This window comes from Telmatherina bonti (genome assembly GCF_933228915.1).
Source record: "Telmatherina bonti genome assembly, chromosome: 23".
Lineage (NCBI taxonomy): Eukaryota > Metazoa > Chordata > Actinopteri > Atheriniformes > Telmatherinidae > Telmatherina > Telmatherina bonti.
Window position 1 is genome coordinate 20,205,396 of NC_136632.1, and position 15,686 is coordinate 20,221,081.

The following is a 15,686-nucleotide window of genomic DNA, read 5'->3' on the forward strand; positions in this document are numbered from 1 at the left end:
AGAAATCAATGAGTTGATTTTCTAAGAAGTCATTTATCATGTCAACAAGTAGTCTGACTGATGTGATGACTAGAGCTAAAGTGGACTTTTTTAAGATATTACACATGCCATTTGCTAGTTGCTTTGATCAAAATTCATTCCAAATAGATTCTAACTCAAACTTTGGTTTTTAGGAAGGATTAGAGAACTGATGTCATTTTTAAGTGGACCATTTCTATTATAAAAAACCAAACAAACAAAAAAACATCAACATTAATCTAAATACCCTCAAATTTTTCATATTTATAAACCTATATCAATGTTAAATCATGATTTCTCATATTTGTGTCTCAATGTTTCCAGAACTGGCTGCAAATCCAGTAACGCTGACAGTAGTTACTGACAGTCAAGGCCAGATTATCCCATGGGCATTTTGTTCACAGGTCCAGGGGTCCACACCCACTTGGGGCCCATGTAGGGAAAACACCAGCAGTTTGGACATAAAACAAAATGTATATAAAAGCCAGATAGTTACACCCCAGGGTCTAGTGTATTGCTATTGGTACCACTGGCTGAGAAATGTTAGAAATGTCGTTTCACAGTGTATCATTCACACCTTTCACAATGTTATGGTGGGGAATGGGGCCCCTGGAACAATCTGGGCCAAGGGGCTTGTGCACTTTTAATCCGGCCCTGCTGACAGTAACTGCTGTATTACCGGAGGAATTAAACCCCTAAACTCGACAGGGTTGAGTGTCTTGTTCTGGCCACTGAGGTACACAAAAACATGACTGCTGGTGTTGACTTACCAGCTCTATGCCCTGTGGGAATGGACTGTCCTCCCAGTCTTTCTCAGGAAACCGCTGGAGAATGCGACCTTGACCCTCGCCCTCGACTGCAGGAGAGACAGATAGAGGGACAAAGATGGAGGTCAGTTTGTGTTGTTTACATTGTTTTTTGTCTGTTTGTTTCTACATTTAAAGAGTCTTTATAAAAACTCGCAAAGAGTTTTAATAAAGAATTTTACACACCGTTTATAAACCATTTGATTTTTTCAGTTCTCATACAGGGGTCTAAAAGTTCATGTCTCACTCACACAACCTTACGAAATGGAAATGTATATTTTGCTGTAATAAAGAAAAGTATGGTACATGTCCTCTGTTAACTCTGTGCAAGATATAATTACTATAAATTTCACCTCAAATCCCTAACGAAGACATTTTAGAGGATGCTGCCACAACTAGCCAACAATATTTTAAAATGGGACCACAAAAATCATCTTACTAAGACAAAGTGTATTTTTGTCTGCTTTGTATTTTTGTATTATTGTCATCTGTGGTTCTGATCAGAGCCGCTCATTAACATGAAAACTTAGTTGAACCTTTATGCACCTTACTAATCTTAACATTTTCCTTAAAAACTGCACAATGTTAGAGTGTTTTTGTATGCCTCAAACAGAAAAACTTTAGAACAGTTCTGGTTGTTTTGGGACTAGATTTTAGCAGTTTATGTGCAGCGTCTGCGAAATGAGCTAAGTCTAGGCTCAGGTCATGTAGCAAATGTCTGAAAATACTACCCTCTCCTGCTGAAAAGAAATCATAACTCAGTGTTAAGATGTCCACAATTTTTCTTGAAATTACTTTTTAGGTGTTTATAGGAGTAAAATGAAGACGTTTCATGCTTGTGGCTGGCTGTATGCATGGCCACAAACAGCTAAAGTTATAAGCCAAAGAGATGACATAAAATGAAGCATGAACTAGCTTTTTCTGTTCTATTCACCGAGTCTAGCATGGCTTGATTTAGTATCATGATATGAAGAATTGGAACAGCTAAAACAAAAGCCAACATAAGGTAATCTCCAGTTAGCAACATGTTTGCCACACAGACAGTGTGGGGTTTCTGTAGCACAGGAGGCTGCAGTGTTGGGACCACAATTGCAGATGAAAATCACAAATTTCAAGACTCATTTTCACTTTTCACATGTTGTGTAAACATATTTTTAACTTCCTTTTTCCATTTATCCATTTTTAACGGCCTCATCACTGAACATTGTTATGGTCTAAAATAGTTCAAATCAAAGAACATAGCATGAGCTCTAAATTACACCTGCAAATTTTTACTCCTACAAAGAGGCCATTTTGACAACTGAGGGTCTTGAAACCTCCGGTTGCCGCCGATACTGCAGAAATCTGCAGCTACACACAAGCTCTGGTCCACAATGGATGTCAAATACTTTATGTAATGAACAACTAGTGAAGTGGATGTGACCTCAAATGAATACTAAAAATTAAATCTATTTAATGAAAGATCAACTTTTGCAAAAGATTGTCCAACATAATATATGCTGAAAGAGATGATAAAAGAAGCAATGAGGCTCCTTTGCATTTAGAGAATTTGGTGGATCTTCCAATGGCTATTATTTTATCATTTTACTAAGCGTGATAAATCATAGAAGCGTGACAGCAAGGTAATTTTTTTCCATATGAACCAGAACACTACAGGGTCATGCTTAAACCAACAAGGTCAAATTACCACTGTTGAGTAACAGTGTGTGGTTACCAGCTGTAAATGCGATCATATTGCTTCCATTAAAAATAAAATAATAAAATCTGCCAGATGCTGCTGACCAAAGTGTTTTATCAATGAACTGATCATCAGAAAGTGTGATCAGTGCCAGTATACAAGCAGAGGCATTGAGATTTTGCTGGTCTAGAACATGTAAGTGTCTATTAACTCAGTGCCAAGGAGGAAAGACATCAGAAGTGATCTTAGTGAAGCAACTGCTGCTGCTCATCAATGTGAAATTGATTACACTGCCAATATAACAGAATTTGGAGTCCATCATTCTGCAGTAAGAAGAGTATTCATAAGAGGAAAACATTGCGGACTGATGTCAATCTTCCCAGGACGTTCAGCTCAAGGTCAGAACAAGCAAAGCACACACAAATTCCAGAAAAACACTGATAAGAGATACATCTCAGACTCTACATGCCTTAGCGACCATGTAAATGTCAAGATTGAGTATATAATATGATAAAAACACTCAATAAATATGGCTTACTTGGAAGAATAGCAGGAGAAATCCTTCTCATCTTAGCAAAGCTTAAGTTTGTAAAGTTACATCTGTACAAATCATAAGAATCCTGGAACAATGTCCATGGAACAGACATGCCAAACGGGAGATGATTGGTGATATCAGTACAAACATGCCCATACCAACCATCAAGCATGGCGGGGAAGCGGTGATTATTCAGTTTGGGGCACGACAGAGTCAACCATCGACTCCTTTATTTAGCAAAGAGTCATTCATAAGGCCATCCATTTAATAGCTAAAGTTTTAAATTGGGCCATGCAGGACAGTAACCTAAAGCACCGCAGCAAATCCACAGAAAGGCCGAAGAAGAAAAAGAATCAGGGTACTGCAATGGCCCTAAGTCCACACAAGACAATGACTGAAATTCCACCTTAAAAGAGATCTGGATCGAGATTATAAACTCCTCCAGAACAACGTGAGACTGATGACACCCTGCAAACAACAATTATTTCATGTTTTTGTCTCTAAAAATGTTTTAAACTGTTGTATCAATGGGAACATTAGGTTTTTCCACTTTTTCCATATTTTAGCACTGTCTTTATAAAATAAGGATCAATAATCACATTATTTATTTCTGTGGGATTGCATTTCAGCACTTTTAAGACATGATACAAGACTAGTTGATTTTTTTTGTGGTGTAAAAAGAAACTTTTAGAACTGAAAGTATATTTTAAACAGTGAAATGTGTTAAAATGCTTATTTGCTGCTGGCCAAATAGGCCATTTCCACTTTTGGAAGTAGCTTTTGGTGGCCAGCGCCTGGCTCGTCACAACAGCACAATGATAAAACAAAGGCCAACTTATGTAACCACCACAAGCCCGTCTTTCAGCTTGGTTCCAGCTGAAGCCCTGCAGGCTGCTTAAAGACAGCATTCATCCACACAGAGAATACACTTAACTTCCCAATACAAAGGAAACTAAACTAGAATAAAATGGTGCAAATCAAAATACTCTGATTTGGTGATTTCTTTACCAGAGTTTGTCATAGGCCCAATCCTAAACATGTATTAAATGAATGTCTCAAGAGACAATCGGTGTGTATTCACCAAACTATAAAAGAAAGAACTATAAAAGAAACTATAAAAGAAGTACAACCGTTACACAGAAAGTAGGCCAGCTCCCACAACAAGCAGGGAAATAGTAAAATCGCTGTCTGCGATGCCAACAAGGGACAAGCAGTGACTTGTGTGATTGGTCCCAAGACTAGATTAATTTTCTTTTGGTTTGAAATGACTGGTGCTCATTCCTAAAACCTAACTTGTTCTTCATGGAACTCTGGAGAAGAAACACCACAAAGCACTCAATGCTGCAACTTGCTTTTTTCCTATTTTGTGTTTTTGTGAAGTTCAATCATAGGTTAACATTTAACATGAAAAAGCACAGGTTCAGTGCATTTTTTGGTTTTATTTGTAATCCCTAACCTGGTCAACAAATGCTTCTATGGGGTTGAAATGAAAGAAAATAAGTCTTAAAAGAAGCACAACAGAAATAGGAAAATAATTTCCAAAAAATAAGACAGATTTTGTAGCAACATCCCCAGTAAGCATCAGCAGCTTTTGTGTTCTCTGTGGTCCCCAAGTTTGAACAAACAATACTTACTTGAATGTTATTAATTATGCAAGAACAACATGGGCAGTTTTTCACTTTAACTTACATGTCGCACAAGTAGTTTTAATGCAACACACACCAAGTAAGCCTCTCTGGAGCTGACAGGATAAGCAATAAGAAATTATTATTATTGATCCATCCTCAGAATTGAAACTATTTGTTTCACTCCTCTCTTGGCAGTGCATAGCTCTTCCTCAGCGCCAGAGATACACAAACTCTGGGTAGCTATTAGTAAATGAGAGCAGGAGACTGGAGCATGCTTGGAGAGACACTGGACCAAACTGCCCTCACCACAGGAAGGAAGCGCACGAGGGCCCCGCAGAAGGGTTATGGAGACTCCTGCAGAACAGCCAGCCGGAGGCTTTGTTTCTCTGTCAGAGAAATAAGCCTTCAGACTAATGTGTAGCATTGGCTCATACAGCCAATGTTTTAACCTTTAAAATGTAAGTTTACTCCAATTTTTTGCAGTGTTGCTTGCAGCAGCTTCTTTCATTTAATTGTAAGAATTGTTTTAGATCAATAAACAAAATGGTTGGTTGTTTAAGTTAGTGTGAACAAGAATGAGGTTTAGGGAAATGTTAAAGCGTGAATGTTAAGCAGAAAAAAGTAGAAATAAAATGCAAGGTCTAGCATCGCTGAACTGAATGAAACAAAACATTTCAAACTATAAAATACCTCATGAGGTTGTGCTGTGCTAGCCAAACATTCTTCCTCTTGATTGACTTTTAATCTTCTTCATGATCATAACCTACTTGGACTTGAGTTTTATTTTAAAAGGCAGCTTCTTTTTGGCTTCATTATATGCCACATTTTTGCCTGATCTAATCAGCCAAAGACATGCAGTTTTGTATTTCCCAAAATACTCTTACATTAGTAGTGTTGTTAAACCCAATTAATATCTATTTTCTACTATTTTTCTCCAGGACATCCTCTAGATGAAGCTCAAACACAGAGTGAGTTTAATGGAAGCTTCACTTATTTTTGACAAGATTCATCAGCCCGTATATTTCCACTCGAAAGCTTCACCACAAATTGATGCAGCTTTTTCAGTCTTTTTAGAGCTGTATTTCCTCATTTTGAAACCTCTTAGCTACTGCTAAACTTCTGGAGGAGACCTGAGCTGGGTCAGTGGAGGTGACATCACACGGACAGCTAGATGCAGCAGTCAAAATGCATTTAACTCTCATCCAGCTTCTTTGCTTCATTTTGCTCAGACACTAAAAAAAAACAAAACCTTAAATTAATGAGAATAATAGTTTATTCCACAATATTCTATATTTTGGAAATTGATTCCACTCATTTGTATCATTATTTGTCAGAAAACATATTAACTTGAAACAAACACATACGTTGGTGTACAACTGAGCCAAACAGGTGAAATCCTACCCTTTCACTTGGCATTTTATGCTGACAGACATTCAGAGAGATAATAAAATGTTAGGCGCACATGTGCGACCAATAAAAACAGTCGTATTCAATCAACATGGTTGCTTTGAGAAAGCTCTGCTGTCACTTGTAGGAACAAATCCATTCAAATCTAAAGAAAGATGTGTATTTCTTCCTCTGCAAACAAATACACATCTTCTTCTGCAATTTTTCTACTATTCTTCCAGTCAGAACAGTATAGTCCCAACACTGAGTAAATCATGCTTTATCAGACAAAGAAAATGCACCATGCTGTAAATGAGATGTGAGATGATACATCTGAATTAAAAATCCTTTAGCTAATGCTGCATGTCCTGGGATATCACTACTAAGTATACAGACATCAGAATACAGATGCAAAAAAAAACAAATAAAATCATCATGTATTCTGGGGCTGCTCGCTTATGACAAAAATTATAATCACGATTATTTTGACTGAAATTGAGATCTCGATTATTTAACACAATTATCCTTTTTTTTTTTTTTTTTTTTTTAAACTACGCTGTGTGGTGTGGTGTTCTCTATGGTTGAGAGGAGATAAATACCATTGTTAACATTCGTGATGTTATCTAAGACACAAGGAAGAAGCATTGAACGGTCTTATTAAGGTGGACAGGAATGATTTCCTGTAACGGTCCGTGTGACAACGAAGCTGTCATAACGTCTTATTGTACCCAGCTTTCATATTATAACTAGGGCTGAAACGATTACTCGAGTAACTCGAGTACAAAAATTGATCGAGGCAAATTATTTGCCTCGAGGCGTCATTTAATTAATATCACGTGGTGATATATTATAATTTATGCATCATCACGGCATTCTCAGACCACTGAAGGACTACATCACTGTTTCAGTAAACATATAAAATATTTAAACATTTATAAAATATATAAAAACAGAATCTGTTGCCTACGGTATGTCTGTACAGTATGACTGTTTCACCCGGACTGATGACGGACATTTCAAACAACTGCGGCGAGCGGTTCGCTCTGACGATGAGAGGAAAAGACCGAAAAAGTCGCAAGTATTGGACCATTTCACACTCAAAAGGGCAGAAAATGTAGTGCAGTGTGTGTGCTGTAAAGCAGGTCTCAATGTTGCAGCACCTGGGAGCGTGTTTCTCTCATTCACCTGTTAAAAGACAACTGATCTAAACCAGCTGATTAACGCGTTGCAGTGGTTTAACTCGCCGAACTATGTATACGAAAATAATGCAGCTAGTTGGTCACTGACAATGGTATAAACTATGTTTAGGTGAACTTCCACAACCTACTGCAGTTATTCTACATTGACCTGCAGCCGGAGCCGACTGAGACTGGCCGCCTGGGAGTGCTTTAGGACGAGAGAGACTCCCGCTGCTCCTTCCTTACAGTAACTGCAGAACAATATGTGCCTTCAAGTCAGTCGCCAAAACACCAGAAAAGTCTCTAATAACTCCAGTAAAAGTTGCTAGATTTGTCGCTTTTAACCATAAAAGTCTCCAGATTCAGCAAGAAAGTTGCCAAGTTGGCAACAGTGTCTGAATGAAACCAAAGCGGCTGTGGGAGGAGTTTACAGCACAGCACTGCAATGCCAGTGATGCTCGATTAGCAACTAAAGACAGCAGGAGAGGAAACTGCAAAGAGAAAAATAATCACACCCTTTTATTTTTATGATCGTTGAAAACCCAGATCGTAATTGAGATTAAGATCCGATTAATCGCCCAGCCCTAGTGTATTCCTTATTATTTGTCTTCACTGCAACCATAACCTTATCTTTACCATCACTCATTAAACACAATAGTGAAACCATAATATCAGATTTACGTCTCTAGTTATGTGGGATTATTCCTCCATTTCAACTCATATTTTCTGATCCTAAAGATGCTAAGAGATCGTGTTAAATAGAAAGCTCCAAATGACTGCAGGTTACTTTGTTTTTACTTAATGGCACAGTATACATAATGGACATTAGGGGTTACATTAGTCTCACTCGGTAAACGGACCAAAACAGCCTTAAAATTACAGATTATTTACTAGTAACCATGCCCAAACAAACACTCTTTCAAGCATCAAACACAAAATTTACAATTTACAAGTTTTTTTTCCTGGCAGCTATTCATTTTAAACCTTAAAATGTGTTCAATGATAAGAAAGAGCTTTAAAAATATGTTAAATGTTTCAAACAAAAGAAAATAACAGACTATGATGTTTCCACTATAGCTCTAATGCTTCAACACAAACTTTCTCTGATGCTATACAGTATGCTTCTTCAGTGAATGAAGATTCCCAGGAAACTTTAACTAGAATATTTTAGGTCCAAAATGAGCAGAAAATCAGGTTCCATTAATCATTTATTAAACAAACATGAACTGAATAATACTTGCGGTGACAAAGGCAAACAACAGAAGGCTCAGAGTAGCAAACAAATATGATCCAGTACTATGTGCATTCAGGCAAACGGGTTCATCTGCAAACAAAATCCCTGCTGTTGATGTTAAACACGTCCAAAACGCATTTTTACTTCCATCCATCAGTCTTAGGATGAAACGTAGCATAACAAGTTTGTGGCATAAAAACTTAATGCGGCTGGCATGAAAACATAAAGCATGACACAAAAGTCAAGCTACAGTCCTGTGAGTCTAATCCATGAGCAGCTGTGACATCTCTGCATCACCTCCTGTAGTACTACTACAGCAGAGCTGAACCTTTCTGCATTGCAGTTTCTGTGATAAATTAAAAGAAGTTTAATCTCAAATATGACAGATATGAGTTATTTAATACTGCACACAGTGGATTTCAAATAAAGAAAAATCAGTACTTTTCAAGCCATGTTAACATGAAGACAGGCCAAAGAAAACAACTTTTATGAAGGTTTTCTCCCCAAAAAAACAACATTTAAAAAAAACCTCCATTTCTTTTTTCCTTTTCTCATACAGGCACAAAGGAATATTTCATGAGCATTCCAATGATCAAAATACAGGTATGCTTTCAACTTAGATGTGGCAGCATACATAATACATACACCCATACATACACCCATTTAATCCAGTTCAGCGTTGCGGTATGTAGGATCTTATTTAAGTTATTAAGTCACTTTGGCATCGGCATGCACGGTTATGGAACTTGTTGTGCTTCAGTGTGAAATTGTTATGTCTGTCTTTTTTGTTTTGACCGGCATGGTTAAAAAGGAGCCACGCAGATACGGAGCAAAGCATTTCATGAAATGACTATCTGCATATCAGCAGTCAGTGACAAGATTTGTCACTAGATGAAGTAAATTTGAGGTGAAATGTGATGAGCAAGTAGCAGATTACATCGCAAAGATGACAGCTAAAGACATGCGTTGGGTGTTCTCAAAGAGATAACCCACAAATTCTCATGGAAAAACACTCAAAATAAAGAGAAAATATGCTTCCAGAGCACTTATAGCATATGCCTTTATAAAGACGATACAGTGGACGGCTTAAACTGAAAGAACACTGATGTTTTGATGCTGTAACACAATGATTTCAAAGGATTCACTAACTATGTAAGGCGAGAGGAATTTGAAATGAGCGGTGTGGCCTTGCAGGTATTTGACATCCACTTATCAGCTAGACCTGTTATATAACATCAGCAGGATGGTAACCAAGTTACTATCAGTTTCACTTTGATGCCAGATGCTGAAACACTTTTCAGCCCTTTCTCTATGCATTCTCTTCCCTGGTTAGATATAACTTACATCATATATAATATTTGGAAAGAAGGCTTCATTTATTTAGTAAATGTTTGTGCAAGCATGTTTGTTTTTCACTTTTTTGGGGTCATTATAGTACCATGAGGTATATTTTATGGCAAAGTGAAGTGTCTGCTTACTTTGTATATCCATATAACTATGGATATCCTTCTGTATGCTGCCAACTCCAAAATGTTACTTATAGACAAAGTAAATTACAGCCTCAGAAAGAAGCACTGACCTGGTTTAACACTTATACATGAGCAGTTTTAGATCAACATTACGGGGAACGTAGTCACACTGGATGTGTTTAGTTCTTACTGTATGGAGACGACACATCATCTGCTACGTTTTCATGCGAGTTTTAATACCTGTTTAATTCCGAATAAAAGTTAATTCCGCTTTAAATTGATGAAAAATGACCATGTAAAAATTTAATTCCTAATGAAAATTTTTATTTGGAATTACACTTAATTCCAATGTAAGTGTCCAATGTAAGGTTTATTCACATTTTAATTCCGAACTATTTAATTTCTCTGTCATGTAAACCTTAATTCCACTCTAAGTTAATTCTGGTCGTTCTGAGCATGCTCGTTACCTTGTCCTGTCCCGATGACGCGCGTTGTTTTGCCTCCCGTGTTCGCTGGTCTATCTTTCTTCTCCTTCTCAGTTGCTGCAACAAGTAGTATGCTCGTGTTGAGCTGGTACTTCAAAATTATAATAAAAATAGCGGCGAAACTGGTACTTATAATGTAGTTTTTACAAGTTATGACTGAAAAGACGAGAAGCAGGGAGCAAACTTTGTTTATTTTCGGGATACATCATACATCACGTGCACCCTCTGTCCAATCAGAACCCTTCCCAACCCGCTGCTCTAAAGAGGAATTAAGTAAGGACTTGTTTCAATTATTAATTCTGAATTATAAAACATCATGTAACCGTACCCAATGTAAGGATCCTGAACACACTTTTCATATACTGATGACCTTTTTTCAGAAAAAGCTACTAACAGGCTACCATGTCTCTTGGTTTGTCAACATTTTGTACCAGTCCTGAACATGTTCTTGTTTTAACTATTAAAAAATAAAAAAATAAAAAACGTCTTAAAAATTGCTGCTGTACTACTTTGTAACGTGGGAATCCCTGGGTCAAATCTGAGCTCACAAGTCAGGGTGTTTTTTTTTTTTACCTTTAGGTCATAGAAAAATAGAACAAAATTACATTTCATCTCTAAAATATTGCAAACATTAGATAATTCATCACCAAAAAAGATGCTTGAAGATGAATTTATGCATTTATGTCAAGAAAACGTGATTTGCGTAATGTCCTTTTAGAAGACTTTTATTCATAACCCTGCAGCCCAGCTACAAACCACAAGCAAGAAAAGAGAGCATATTGATCTAGTTTGAGCATCTCTAGGCTGCCTGAGTTTCTTTCTGAACTGATTTTAAATTTAATTTACTTACATGGAAAAGCTCTAAACGAAGAAGGACCAGGCTACAACACTAACACTCTTATTAATTATATGAGTCCAACAAAACTGTGATCATTTACTAGTTCAGCAAAGGTTTTCCTCCAAAAGCCGGGGAAAACTGGACATGCAGCATTTGTCTGTTATGCCCCAAAGTTAAGAAACTCACCAGCAGGAAACAACAGAGAAAGCAGCTCTGGAAATACTGCTTCCATTGTCAGTATCATTATTTATTTCAATGCTTGTCAATGATCTCATTGAAAGGTGATATCTTTGTAAATATTTATTTACTTAGATACTAAAAAGGAATCTTTGACACGCTGCTATAATCAGCATTTTAACGTTTATGTATTTGTTTATTTAACTGATTTACACTGATGTCAACCAAAATTAGCAACACACATCACAGAAGTGGCTAAAAAAGGTCAATTAAAGGCAGGTAAAAGCTTGAAAAAGATAACAAGCAGGGAAAGTGGAGGAAATGTGGGCCATGGGTGCCAGCCAGAGATGGTGAGGACTTAACACAGATGAAGTACAGCCAGGTGAAAACTGAAATGGCAATCAAAGTTCAAATGAGCATGCAGGGTGGTGTGTGCATGTGTGTCTGCATATATGAGCCTGCGCCACGGTCTCGTTGCTGAACCAGACCGCAGCTTCTCGTCTGCAAGCTTCCAAACCACAGTGACATGACATCAGGGCCGTTTCCACGACAACTGCAGCAGTCGGGACAATAAAGAGTTCAGAATCTTCTCGTCTTTGTGTGCAGACTTGCAGCGATGAGCAGTATTAAGTATTTAGCTTGACTGAAGTAAAACAAGTTCAGTTTCATGTGCTGCATTAATACAACTCATTTTTGTTCATTAGTTAAATCCTGATTTGTTAGAGGGGTTTGTGATCCATGTGTGCGAAGTTGCAGACACTGATCTGGTGCATTGTTGGAACAAAGTTTCTGAGCAATTCAAGCAAGTGTGAGTCACTTAGTTACTGGGTCAGAGAAACAAAGCATGGTTTAATGTTACAGAGCAATTCTGCATATCAGGCAGTAACACTTGACATTTATAATGTCTTAATTTCGTGTCAAATGATGGAGGAGATTACAGTCTTACATGAATTAATGAGTCAGCTTGTGTTCAGAAGGAACTGACTGAGCAAAGCTGCCTTTAAGGAACTAAACAGAGGGTGCTAAATTTAAAAAAAAAAAAAGAAGAGAGAGAGAGAGAGAGAGCTCCATCTGGCAATTGCCGTCGCCCTGGAGACAATGTGGGACATTTTCTTTGTACAAAAGCTCTTCAGCAAACTAACATCCTTCCTCCAGAACTAATACCCCGCTGCCCCCCTCCCCATCCACGAACCCAAAACCCCAAAACAAAAAGAAAGGCTTTCCAGGAGAGGAAACAGCCTCAAAGAGGTGCACAGTAGCCAGAGGGACCATGTTCACTTATTTAGATGGTACTTTTTCAGAACTTTCAGACTAAATAACCATCCAAGAGTAAAAAAAAAATTTTAAAAACATTTTTTTTTTTCCTTCCCTTTTTCTTTTCTTATTTTACTTTTGTCACTACAGGTGGTTGTGTGTGTCTGAGACTGTCCTCGGTCTCTTGTCTGGGCCTAACAAACGGATTCAATAGAGGGAGGAAACCTGCCAAAACTGAAAGGACACAGCCCATCTACTGTCTCTTACTCTGAGCAGCGTTTCTGAAGCATGCATACCCAGGACTAAACTTTCATCCAACACCAACCTCAGCTTCTTTAGCCCTTCACACTCTAGCATTAATACCGCACATCAGTCATTAATTACTTTAAGTTATTTCAGAATGCAGAGAATAATTTAAAAAAAAAAAAAAAAAACATGGCAAAATGTCAGAAACTTTTGAAGCAATCATAACCAATTAGCCACTTGTACTTCACCTCCCGTGTCCAAATAGGAGCTCACACACAAAAAAAAGACAACTTTTGTGCTGATATTCAAGTAATCACGACAGACCAAGAAACTCATTCATGTGCAAAAATGTCTCTCTGACACTCCATTCTTGTCATTTGTCTCTCTGGATAAGATAACATTGCTAAATGGGAGTAATACAAAGAAACAGACAGCAAACTGTGAGGAGCTGTGTTGATATGAGCTGCTTTGTCCTACACTGAGATGAAATGGAAAACAACATTTTTAAGAAAAAAAAAAGGTGACAGACATGGCAACCATCTGCTCAGCTCCACTTCAATCTTTCATTATAGGAGACTGTCTAAGATCATGCCTACACATATGACCCATATGGTCCACCATATGAAATAAACTGTTTGACAATAAGAAACTATTTGAATCAGGTTTTATTAAGTTTTAGTTGACACCAATAAAGGTGTCATAAACCCAAACACTTTCTACTGAGTTGATTTGAAATAACATTGGTTAAGATTAAATATTTTGTGAATAATGTCAAAAAGCAGTGAGCTTTCTGTGAAGTCCAGCTGTGGAAGGATTGGAATCACATAAATTACAGACAGTATCTAATTCTCATCCTTAAATGACAATCACATGATGAGAAACATGCATGGTATGCATACCATGATGCAGTCTTGTGGCCATAGAGGAGCTTTAAGAGACAGGGGAGAGAGGAGCAGAGCAATATGGCAACATATCTGAGATTTTGTTCTAAGAAAATAAGAGAAGTCAATGTGCTCCAGCAGCATGAGGATCCCTAAAAACATGGGGAGTTGAATTATTATACAGCCAATCTAGTTTTTCTTCATTTTTATTCTGCAAATTGTGTCATTATAGCTAAATATTATTTCAGTCTTTGTTAGTTGTATGATTTTCTAATGTGAAATTGAAAGATGCAAATTACAACCTCAGCACAGATTAAAAAAAAAAAAAAAAGAAAAACGGAATCATTAACCCCAACATGTACAGACAACTCATTACTTGAGAAACCAGTAGCAATGAGAATCTGACAGGAAGACGATAAAGTCAGTGACAAATGAACAATTGAGACAGACTGCTAGGTTTCAGCTCAATCTGTAGCTGACTGGCTTCTGACTCCCAGGAATGGAGAAACCTCTACAGTCTTACTTTTTCATCTTCTGCCTTTGCAGTTAACAAATAATGTGCTATAACAGTAATCTGAATAACTTTTGCAGAGCACCAGACCTACTTGTGGGGGAGGGGAGAGCAATGACAAGTATGCTGTTAATGCTGTACAGTAGCAGAAGCAACAAACTGGGCCTCGACCAATAACCATCTCTTAATCTGCATATCAAACCAATCACAAGCTACACATGGGATTAAAACAGACACACTGTATATCTGGGTAGATTTCCCATTTTTATAAAACACAGATTTGACCTCGATTGTGTCTTGACAAAGAGTAGACTTAATCTCCTACGACTGGTCACCCTTCCAGTGTTTTGTTCTGCAGAAACTGGGAGGGAGTTTCCCATTTACCTGCAAGGCGTAAAGGAGATTCATATACAAGAGGGGTTATACTATTTCTGATTGCAACTAAAAGTCACTATTCTTACTTTAAATTGCATTTTGCCACTTTTGTCTACTTAATATTTTATCTAAACTTTACAGTTGTGTGTTGTTGACACATGGCCTTTGGTGCTCTGATCCAAACGAAAGCAAAAAATTTACTTTGGTGATGTTTAGAAAAGACCACATCCTGACTGAATGGCTTTTCGTCTCCCTAAACGACGCTGTAGATTTCGACTTTACTTGATCCTACAGTGCAGAAATCCACTTTGTTACAGCAGGTCTTGATACGGTATAAGGCGCACGTAGTGGCAGAAAGAGAAACATGAATCACAGGAAATCCAATATAAGCATAAATTAAAGTTTAAATGAAATAAACTCAATTAAATAGCGATACATACAATGTATACAGGGTTTTAAGTGTTTGGATTCTCGGAGGCCAAATACAACATTTATTTACCACGCAAATGAGAAGGACCCTTTACAAAACATGAAGTCAAATTAGCATTACTAGCTTGTGTGTTGTACATCAATGTGCCACAAAGAAACTATCTAGCACCTGTACCAGACGATGCTGAGCACCCCACCTCCATTGTGGATGAGAAGAATGATGTATGAATTAAATTAGGAATTAAGCACTGTACGATTGCATGTCTTTGGTCTGTGTTGCATTTGTATTTTAGCTAAAGTGCATCAGCTATCTTTTAAAGGCAGATATGGACCCACCTTTTCCAGAAATCTCAGTTGATGTTGACTCCACACTAATGGACAAACACTCAGCATCAGCACCGATTAACTAGACCTCTTAAATGTGAACAACACGCTTAGTGGTTGTCTCTATGATCTGCATCTATCTCTAATGGTTGCTTCTTTTATTATATAGATGGTATTTGTTTAGATGGTAATAGTGTGTCTTGATCAAATCGAAAGCATTTATTTTTTCTGCTC

The 15,686-nt window shown here is 37.5% G+C and overlaps 1 protein-coding gene across 1 annotated transcript in view; it reads right to left on the reverse strand.

Annotated features, from left to right (window-relative positions):
- sbf1 (SET binding factor 1) overlaps nt 1-15,686 on the reverse strand; it is a 61,388-nt gene that overhangs the window by 39,338 nt on the left and 6,364 nt on the right. Inside the window, exon 2 of the mRNA XM_079263092.1 lies at nt 789-874. Coding sequence (XP_079119218.1) covers nt 789-874 — 86 coding nt within the window. The remainder of the gene's footprint in view (nt 1-788; nt 875-15,686) is intronic.